The sequence below is a fragment of the Centruroides sculpturatus genome, unplaced genomic scaffold (genome assembly GCF_000671375.1).
Source record: "Centruroides sculpturatus isolate CEXI.00-Female unplaced genomic scaffold, Cexi_2.0 scaffold643, whole genome shotgun sequence".
Taxonomy (NCBI): Eukaryota; Metazoa; Arthropoda; class Arachnida; order Scorpiones; family Buthidae; genus Centruroides; species Centruroides sculpturatus.
The window spans coordinates 461,394-471,723 of record NW_019384794.1 but is presented as its reverse complement, the minus strand read 5'-3'; the positions used below and the strand labels follow the sequence as shown (position 1 = coordinate 471,723).

General features: G+C 29.8%; 1 protein-coding gene across 2 annotated transcripts; it reads right to left on the bottom strand.

The window, feature by feature from the left end:
• Positions 1–31: 31 nt before the first annotated feature.
• On the bottom strand, positions 32–7,870 carry LOC111629373 (ectonucleotide pyrophosphatase/phosphodiesterase family member 6-like). 2 transcript variants are annotated; one of them, XM_023373266.1, is made up of 6 exons: positions 7,031–7,870; positions 2,114–2,188; positions 1,384–1,504; positions 904–1,211; positions 427–786; positions 32–348 (listed from the first exon to the last, which is right to left on the bottom strand). In XM_023373266.1, exons 4-6 carry the CDS (start codon positions 1,169–1,171, stop codon positions 224–226), a joined length of 753 nt encoding a protein of 250 aa, XP_023229034.1. In that variant the 5' UTR covers positions 1,172–1,211; positions 1,384–1,504; positions 2,114–2,188; positions 7,031–7,870; the 3' UTR covers positions 32–223. The 2 variants fall into 2 exon arrangements, with proteins under 2 accessions (XP_023229034.1, XP_023229035.1); XM_023373267.1 differs by lacking the exons at positions 2,114–2,188; positions 7,031–7,870 and having other exon boundaries at positions 1,384–1,516.
• Between the last annotated feature and the right edge of the window lie 2,460 nt (positions 7,871–10,330).

The following is a 10,330-nucleotide window of genomic DNA, read 5'->3' as shown; positions in this document are numbered from 1 at the left end:
TAGAAAATAAAATCATGAAATATATGGGAAATTTAATATCCTTTCTAGAAATGTAATTAAGGAAGACAATAACGAAGCGTTAAAGTCTCGTTAACTTCAAGGATAGTTGATTTGAATTAAATCTTCATGATCGCCAAAGTTTATATGCCTAAATTGAATATACTACTTTAAATCCAATAAATAAATAACCTAAATTTATCAAAAAAAATAATGAAAATATCAATTATAAATCTCTTACTCTATTTCCTAAATTTCTTTTTTCGATCTCTTCTTGCATGTCGTATAGAATTGAATCGATATTTCTTAAAAAATTTCGCGTTAATGCAGAATTCGGACCAAACTGATGACCTAGAGAATTTTTAAAATATTATAGATACTTGAAAAATTATCACATTCTATATTTTCAATTATAAAAAGTATATTAACCAAGAGCATCTATTGGTTCATAATATACAAAACCCAGTCTGGAAGTATTAGAATGAAAATGATCCAAAATACGGAATATTGCTGTTTTTGTATCTCTGTTGACACGTGTCCACCAGCTGAAAAGAGATCTGAAATTCTTACAATAGCTTGCAGTTAAACCCTGGATAGGAACTTCGCACCCTACCCAATTATACATGTATGTTTTAATGGAGTTTTTCTCTGCTGTGATCCATAACGGTTCTGCATCATTCCACCAATGTTCTTTAAACACACCTTTATCGGGGGCCATTAAAAAGTAGTCGTTATATTTCTCGTCGAAAATAAAATTATCCACGATTCCGTGACTTTCAGCGTAAAGCCCTGAAATGACAATAAGCTTGTAAACATTGAATTTTTAGACTTTCGAAGATTGATTTTTTTTAGTTTCATCGAAAAAATTTTAATGTAATTCGTCGTATGAATAAAACATAAGCATACCTGTTGCGATAGAATACCAATTCGGATAGGAATTTGAAGGAAAAACAGGTCTGACGTATTCCGCTTTGACGCCATTTCGAGATAATCTGGTGAATCCTTTCAAGTTTTCTTCGTTGACATAATCCCATCGAATTCCGTCTAACAAGATAATCAATAAACATTGATCCTTATCACTTTCCACATTTCGACCGTAACAAAATGCGTGATAGAAAACAAGATATATCGCGCTCGGTATAAACAATTTAAATAATTTGACGCTGGAATTCATTATATTAATCCAGTTCAATCCATTTGATCATTTTTAAAATCTAGAATAAAAATAATCATAAAATATTTTTATAAACATTGTCCCGAATACTATAAACATGAGTTATAATCAAGAAGTTAATACTTTAAATATTTATAAATTATAAATAATCATTTTGAGAAATAATTAAAACTTCTATTCATTTAACGGATTAGCTTTTAAATAATACTTACAGGATGAGCGTAATTAGATGAAACTTAATTCAAGATTGTGGTTGACGCATCAAATGCAAGTGAATCACTTTAAATGAATGTCAGACGTGCGCTCGTTGAGAATGAAAAGCGAGTTCTGTCACTAAATACCGGAAGAAGATTGTATTGATTAACAAAAATTACATTGAAAAAATTTTACCGTTTTAAATCCAAGTGTTTTTTTTTACAGAATGATTACTGTTTACTTAATGCGTATCGTACAGTACAAATAGTCACGTGTCTCGGGCGCAAACTGCTCTAGTAGCGATGCCATTGACCTTAACTTTACCCTTGTTTTACTTGACTGCTCTGCTATTGTATCTAACATGTGTTCGCCTTGTTCTTTCCACTTAGTTAAAATAGAGACATTTTTTTAAAGAATAAATTTAAATATTTCTCATTTCATACTATGAATAAAGATAAAATTATGATATTAAAAATTTGTGAAATAACACATATTCCGTGTTACTTGATTAATATAAATTTCGTTATTTAAACTATTATGTTTCGTTGTTAACCATATTGGAAAAAGTTAATTAGAAAAATTTACATATGTCATTAAAGTAAGTTACAATTGCAATTAATTTAAAATTAATCACGTATTTTCAATCCCAAAATTACATTTATCAAAGATCAATCATTTAACTTTTTGATCAACTAATCTATAATATATTAATTTTGTATTCATAATTAAACGAGAATATCATCTTACATTAAAATTTGCATCCTTACAACTTTAATGGGACTCTTCTTCACTTGCAGATATTCTTTACATTTATTCGAAATTCTATATGTTAGATAACAAATATTTCTGGCATATTATTGATTTAAAAATTATATTAAATGATAATCGTAAAACTGAATTATTAATGTGTTTAGGTAAAGTTAATAATGTCGTGCAGTTTCTTTCCTTTTTTCTTTCATATAGTCCTTAAGCCAGTTTGTTGCCAAACATCTTTCCATCTTTCCTTTGAACTATTTCAACTTATCTTTAAATTTGTTTTATTAATCAAGCAGTTAAAAATACAAAAATTCCAGGTGATATACATTGTGCTGTATTTAATCTTACATAATGCATACATATAATACATAATAAATAACAGTTTTGGATAATTTTGTATGGCCACATTGCAAGAGATGCAAATATCTATTAGTATGGCATATTAAAATGCTAAAGTAAAAACTATATAAAGAGTTACTACCTGATTTTACCAAATATTGATTCATGATTTAACTTTCCCGGCAACATTTGGTGAAAAAAGTTTTTTAAATAAAATATTACAACACATGGCGCTACACACGCAGTTTTAAATGTTGCCGGGAAAGTTAAGCAACTCGTTTCTGGATTTTTTATTTAAAAACAAATTTGATTGATTTGGTAACATTATTTTTTCGTTTTGTAATAGAAAATGAGGAAATGGTACTAAATAAATTCCCGAAAAACGCAAAAAAAAATAATAAAATCTGTTTAAAACTTAAATTATATAAAACAGATTTTTTAAAAATCTCATTGGTTAGCTATAAACGGATATTACATCAAAAAATTTATAAGTTGAGATGCATATCTAATTTTATTATTGAATTATAATATTTTATGATTTACCCCCTAATAAAAACGGTATATAGCAATTCTTATATTTTATTTATTTAATTCATATTATTAAAAATCTAATTGAATGAAACATTTATGTAAAGACATGTCTTAAATAAAAGAATTATCTAAATGCTTTACCTGTAAAAGTTCGAATGCAGAATAATTTTGCTTTATATTTTTACATCAATGTGTCTGTCAAATCAATTTTCATGTTTTAAGCTAATGCAAAGTAATTCTAATTATTTATATGAGACATAATATTATGAATTAGATGAGACATAATAATTTCCAGGCAAAATATCCGAGTCACAATATAAGAGCAGAGTCCTAGAATTCAGAATTCTGTGAATAAGATTTCGTAGTAGATCTAGCTAATTATATCGTAAGAGAAAATAGAATAGATTAGTTTAAATTAGTATTTTTCAGAAAAATACGGACATAAAATGCATTATTTCAGACAACGGCATTAATTTAAATAATCACATATAGGTCTGTAATAAGTTCACAACATGATATATTTGTTGTACTATAAATCAATTACATAGATACTACAAGTGAGGTTAGTACAATTATGGAACGAAAGTTCAGGACAATAATAACTTCAGTGAAATAAACTATTTCAGTGTTATGACGATATTCGTGATTATAGAAAATCTTATTCACCAATAATTTCGTATGATATTAATAGGGTGGCCATTTAAAAATTTACAAGAAAGAGGGTACACGGGTCCATCAAAAAGGGATTTTTCCCCGTGCCAGAAGAAAACTTAGAGGCCCATAGTGATTCCTTTACTTATTAATTTTTTTATTAACAAAATTAAAATCTTTGCGGCTGGTTTTTACTAATAAAGAAACATTCTACATATTTCATTTGTTCAAAAAGAAATAAATAAAAGACAAAAGAGGCCCGCCGATTATAGAAAATCTTAACCTTTGGGCTTCCATAAAAGCTTTCGCAGGCCCTGATTCCAAACCCTATAAAATTAACGTTATTTTTACTAACAGGAACTAAAATCTTTAATTTTTTTTGTTATTACGTATTATTAATAAAGAAACATTCTTTGTATTTCATTTCTTCAAAAACGGAATGGCTGAAGGACCCACTAAGACGCAAAAGGGGCGATTTGAAAAATAATTTAAAATCGCTTATCTTCATCCTTTCTACATTTCGATGTTCTAATACATTATTTAGTAATTTTTCTTAATTAATTTCAATGGAGGGAATATTTTCAGATCATTTAAATTTTTTAAAGTTTGACTTGTACTATATATTATAATATATATATATGTTACAGTTAAAACCCGATTTTAGTTAAAACCCGTTTTAACTAGTTAAAACTAGTTTTTACTGGATGCCTTTGTTAAAACTAGAATTTACTGCTAGTCAAAAATGAATTTCAGTTAAAACTAGTTTTAACTAGACAAAACGGGTTTTAACTAAATGGCTTAGTAAAAACTATTTGGACCGAAATCAAAGTTCATTCAGCTAACACATGTGTGATACACGGTATCACACAACAGTCTGCAAGGACCGCTCACGCTGTCGTTTCGGATGGCTTTTTATCGAGTGGCAAGGGAAGTGAGCAAGTCAGCAGGCGTCCTTTCAAAGACAGGAGACAGGTTTAACGAATAAACAAAGCATTTATTGAATAACTAAAGTTANATATAAAAATGTAATATTAATAATAAAATATTTAAAATTATTCATTTCGACAGTAATAAGATGTCGAAATAATTCCTTAAAAATCTATTCCGAAGACGAATTTCGAATTCGGTATAAATTTTCTAAATATGGATTTGTTCATATTTTAAATCGTATTGGCAACGAAATTAAATAACGAAATAGAAAAGGATTGTCATTAATTGCCGAACAATGATTTTGACGGCCTTAAGCTTTCGGAATATAGCTGACGACCATTTCTGACGTCACGAAGAAATAATCCGATTGGCCGAACGACTCCTAAAACAGGGGAGTAATAGCGAAGTAAGTAAGAGCCAATGTAAACGTCGTTTAATGTAAACTCTGTCTCTGCAATCGGCCGTATGTGTTATGTACTGTACCAGTATAAGAAGCAAAGAGAAGCTGAGGTAGAATATTCGTTTGTTCTGTTTTATTCCGAGACAGTTTAAGGTGTTTATTATTTATAAATGATTGATTTTTAAATAAACTCTCTTATACAGTATTTAAATGCTGTCATCTACGACTGATGAAAGAGCATAACTTAGATTAAATTAGAAAATTTAAAATGTTTGTTATATTTTTATATCATAACGGGCTTGGATGCGCAAATGCCAGCTAACGTTATGTGTTTATAATTATAACGTACGGTAAATATAACGTAAGATACGTTGTGCGCAAACTCTATATTATCACGCCTAAAAGCCTTAGGTAGAGTACTTTTATCATGTAAAATGACACAATTCTACGTCTATTGGATTCCCGCCAGAGATCGAATGTGTTATCAACTTATATTTAAATGTTAGTCATTTAGAATTTTTAAATTCTTTCCTTATAAAATTAACATTCTTTTACTTATGCTGCTATCAAAGCAAAGCAGCCGTACACACAGTTCTGTATGTTAACTGCTTTAGATTTGCACTCAGCTCTGTTGCTGGTTTTGAGATTAATCTGCTATTGTATTCTTTTGTCTTTGATTTATTTGTACGTGTTCTGTGAGTTTAGTCTGTTGGAATCCTATTTATAGACTTTGCGCTCATTATGGATTCAATGACCTATTTCCGAGTGGACTCACTTTTTTCAGGATTGCTTTTTCGTGCATTCTGAATTTGTCTAGGCCAAACTCCGTTTGGTTGTTAGTGGAATAATTGTGTATAACTCGTAGTGGACGATTTAACTGTGTTTCTGTGGATTTGTAGAATGCTATATTATTCATTTTCTGTACATGAGATGAGTTAATATATATTGTGTTTATGATGAATCCCTGTTTATTGTTGTTTAACCTAGTTGACAGTGGTTTCAAGGCTACTCAGTACCAGAGTGGACTTTAGAGAACTTCCCTGGAAAATGCTTTATGTGTAATTAATTTGTTTTGGTATAAGTCTGTGTTGTGAAGCCTAAGATATAGTATTGTTTTCTATTTTGCATTGTGCGTTCTAGAAATGTAATGTATTCAATAATGAGTGTGGGATAATGTCAAATGCCGTTCTATAATCTATGCGTGCTACGCATAAGTTTAATGCGCAGGTTATGAAAATGACTAACTGTTCTTTGCATCCCATATGGTTTCTATGACAACCTTTTGTTTTTTGAAAATGTTGTCATTCTGTCTGATATTTTCTTTGTGATGCGTGAAGTAGAACTTTTGTAGTTTAGGAAGTCATATGATTGGTCTGTATTGTATAGGGGCTCTGGCGTTGTCGTTGTTGGTTTTCACATATAATATATATGATGTCTTTAATGTTCTTATATATGCATTTCAATTCTAACACTTTCTTCAGTATGATTTACATATTAAATACTGTACATCCGTATGATGTACTTAATAAGACAATTCTTCTACAAAAAAAAAAAATACAAAAAACAAAATTAAAAGATATTACAATAAATTAAAATTAAGATTAAAATCCGACAGTACAGCGAACTTACAATTATCGGTTTGCAAATTTTTTGCGTTCAAAATTCACTTTCACGAGTCATAATACCATATATAATTAAATAGCATTCTGGGGTATATTTATACCCGTATTTAAATTAATAAAATTTATATTTTTATTTCTTAATTTTCTTTTATAATAAAATGTTCTTTAATTTAACTTTTTTACTATCTCTCATATAATAAATATAATAATAAATAATAAAATTTTAGTATAATGCTATTATTTTAGTATTTTAATTATTTCATTATTAGTATTTAACTTTTTATTATTATAGTATTATTCTAGTAATTTTATACTTCAATTGTAGATGGTGTTACTAGTGAAAGGAAACTTTGAATGTGCGAGACTTGTAAACCGATAATTATGAGTTCGCTGTACTGTCGATTTTATTCTCAATTTTACTTATCTGCATTTTACTTTGGATGATGAAGTTAAAGCTGATATAAAGGAAAGCATAAGCAATTTGGCCTGGAGTGACCTATCTCAGACGTTGAACTACATAATCTCTTTATCAGCGATACCACAAAATAGCTCGATTTTCACGATTACTTTGTGGACAGAACCTGCTGTTATACAAAGCAATTGTTTACAAATTACAAATCGTTTGACTGTTATAGTTACATAGTAGGTGAAAGAGTACACGAAATATGGTGGTACGCAGTAAAACACGTGGTATGGCATACTAAAAAAGGAAAATACAGTCTGGATAAAGATTAAAAACGTTTCATCGTCATGATGATGGTGGGCGACGCTATATTTAGAGCAGTTCTACTCTTACTTTTGGAAAAGTAAGAGAACTGCTCTAAATATAGATAGTTTGATTTAGAACTGGAACTGTTTGAACTAATTCGAGTGAGGAACTGTTAATCTAGACCAGGGATCGCAAACTCAAACGCAGCAAAGGGCCAGTCGAATAGATGTATACCAGACCGTATTCGTTATTATTCGGTAAATCAAAACATTCTATAAACTAAAAAAAGGCTCTAATCTAACAAAGGCCCTTTTGTTATCAGGCTTTTACAACATACGTAAACAGAAGTTTGAATTTTTTCTGTGTTAATATCCGCAATATGTTAGAAACATTGATTTTTCGAAAAGAAATAATCAAGGCCACGGGTCGGATACAAATTTTTACGGGCGATATCCGGCCCGCGGGCCGCCAGTTTGCGACCTCTGATCTATATAGTTTCTTGGAACAGTTTAGTCTGCCTCGTCGGTTTATATATATAATAGAATGTTTGTCTGTCTGTTCTTAGCTTTTTGTCCGATTCCCACCAAATTTTTCATACTTTTTCTCTGGAACTCTGAGGAAGATATAAATTTTAAAAATTTTGCATTAGGTCGCCATGCTGAGAATCATGGGTTTGTCCAAAACTATATGTATGATGAGAAAAGTGGCGAATATTTCCTAATGGCACCAAATAAAAATGCATCCCATCCACACTGGTGGAATTACACAGAACCTCTGTGGATAANTACAATTAATTAAAAAAAAAAAATATGGAACATGTTCAAAAATTATTTTAAAATCTATGGAACAATCTAAGCACATGTAGACAACTTTTATCCATGGCGATAGAACTATATCAATACCATAAACAGTGAATAATACGATATAAATAATGTTAAATAATAACTCAGTGAACCAATATAATGAACTGGTAGAAAATTCAATGCATCAAAAACAGGTTTGAAGAGTTAATGAAATATTTTCATGCTGCAGATAATAAAGAAAAAGGTTGCTAATTGCTGGTGTTACCCATTTTAAAGACTGGACTCTTAAGGTTCTTGAGTGTGAAGTATACATTCCAGTAATTCTGTAAGAATTACTGGAATGTATACTTCACACTCAAGAACCTTAAGAATTGTTTTAATGCCATGAATAATAGTGGATGGTTTCAAGAATTGGTCAAAAGTGGGATTTGAATCAGCTGCAGACAAATTCATTTCTTCCAGAATATTCTAAATTATTTAATAAATATTAATTTAATTATAATTATTAAGTTTAATAAGAGATGATAACTAACACCTACCTCCAGTGCCAAATTATTTAGAATTTAATTATTAACAGCAGAGAAAAATAGTCTGATTAATTATGCTGGTCATTTGGCTTTGATTAATAACATCAAGCTTAGAGATGTTTAGAGAATCAAGCAAACAGAACAATGTCGATCAGCAGCAGATTAGCAACAGAACAATGCCAACTGTAAATTTTAACAAAAAATAATAAATACTATTTTTTGTACTGAGATTTGATTTTTATGTCTCTTAAAATTAATTATTTTATAAACAATTTCTTAAATTTAAGCTCAAAAATAAGTAAATATAGAAATTATATTTAGATAGTTTTTGAATTTACACTGATAATAGAAATTATGATTTAAAACAAAAGAAGAATCAAAATATTTGCAACCATTGGGACAAGAGTTGTTCAGGAATTATTCTATTATGTGAGTTGATAAGTTTGAACCCAATGTGGATATTCTTTAGTGCTATATCCCACTTGATTCTGGAATTTGTAACATTGTAACGAGTATCTAGAAATAACCTCAAGACAGTTGGGCAATTATAGTATATATGAATGAATCATTCTTGAAGTTTTCAAATGCTTATTTATGGTATGTATCCATTAATGAAAATAATTATAAAATATTTATTTATTTTCTTTAAAAAATAAAAACACATTAAAAAATATATCTAAATCAATCACAAGGAATGATTATGCTGTAAATATTGCACAAACTTCTTGAATAAATTCAGAAATTTTTAGATATTCTGTAATTTACAATNCCCGAATTTGGTAAATTAGTTACTAATGCCAGATTACGTCTAATCTTAGAATGGTGGAACGCAAAATCAGTAATCCTGTATTAGTGATAGTTGTTAATCCTGCGATTTGCCTAATCGTCTGTTGGTGAAATAGGGGGTAAGTGCAGTTATTCTTAGCGACTCATATAGACAGCAAGGTACTTCACTACTCTACCAGTCACGTAAGGTATAAGCAAGGAAGGTGTAAGCAGAGTATTCTGGAGTAGCCAGCCGAATTCGCTATTACATTGTGCGTGTATTAGAATGAAAAGCGAGTTCCGTATCGCATCTTAGTAAGAAATTCAATTTTGCATTATCAAACACGAAAAACCCAGGACTCGAGTATAATGAGGCCCTTCTTGGTCCTCGACTCCGAACTCGAATAACGAAAACTCTGACTTGTCCAGCCTTAAATTAGGACATTACAACTACAGTATTCAGTTTGAAAAGTTTGCATTTGGCGTCATTGACCAAGCAAGCAAAAATGGCAATTCGTTTACTATTTATTTATATATCGTTTACTATTATTATGTATAAAACAAAATACAGTAGAGCGTCGATTTTCCGAATCAATTGGGGACTGGGGTTGTCCGGATAACTGATATTTCGGATAACTGATTTACGTACGAAAGAATAGTTTAACGTATCTGATGTCGAAATTTTTATCCGTTGCGTGTCGCTTCGCGTTGAATTTTCGTCGATGTTAAGCCTAACAAAAACTATTGGATCGTTAAAAAGTATTTTTTTATTTTGTACAGACAAAATGAATATATTGAAAAATATAAAAACAATAAAAAATTTTACTTCAGATGCTAATTTAGTATCAAAAACGTAAAATATTTGAGTAGCCCAAGACATAGCCAAAGATTGAAGCGCCACAGCACTGGCGAAAATTTAAATTTGCCGACT

Excerpts from the sequence above, each read along its gene's own strand:
- LOC111629373 (XM_023373266.1), bottom strand. The coding sequence starts at position 1,171 with ATGAATTCCAGCGTCAAATTATTTAAATTGTTTATACCGAGCGCGATA. Across the intron at positions 787-903 it reads TTGGTATTCTATCGCAACAG|GGCTTTACGCTGAAAGTCAC; the intron begins GTATGCTTATGT and ends TTGTCATTTCAG. Across the intron at positions 349-426 it reads TGAACCAATAGATGCTCTTG|GTCATCAGTTTGGTCCGAAT; the intron begins GTTAATATACTT and ends AAAATTCTCTAG.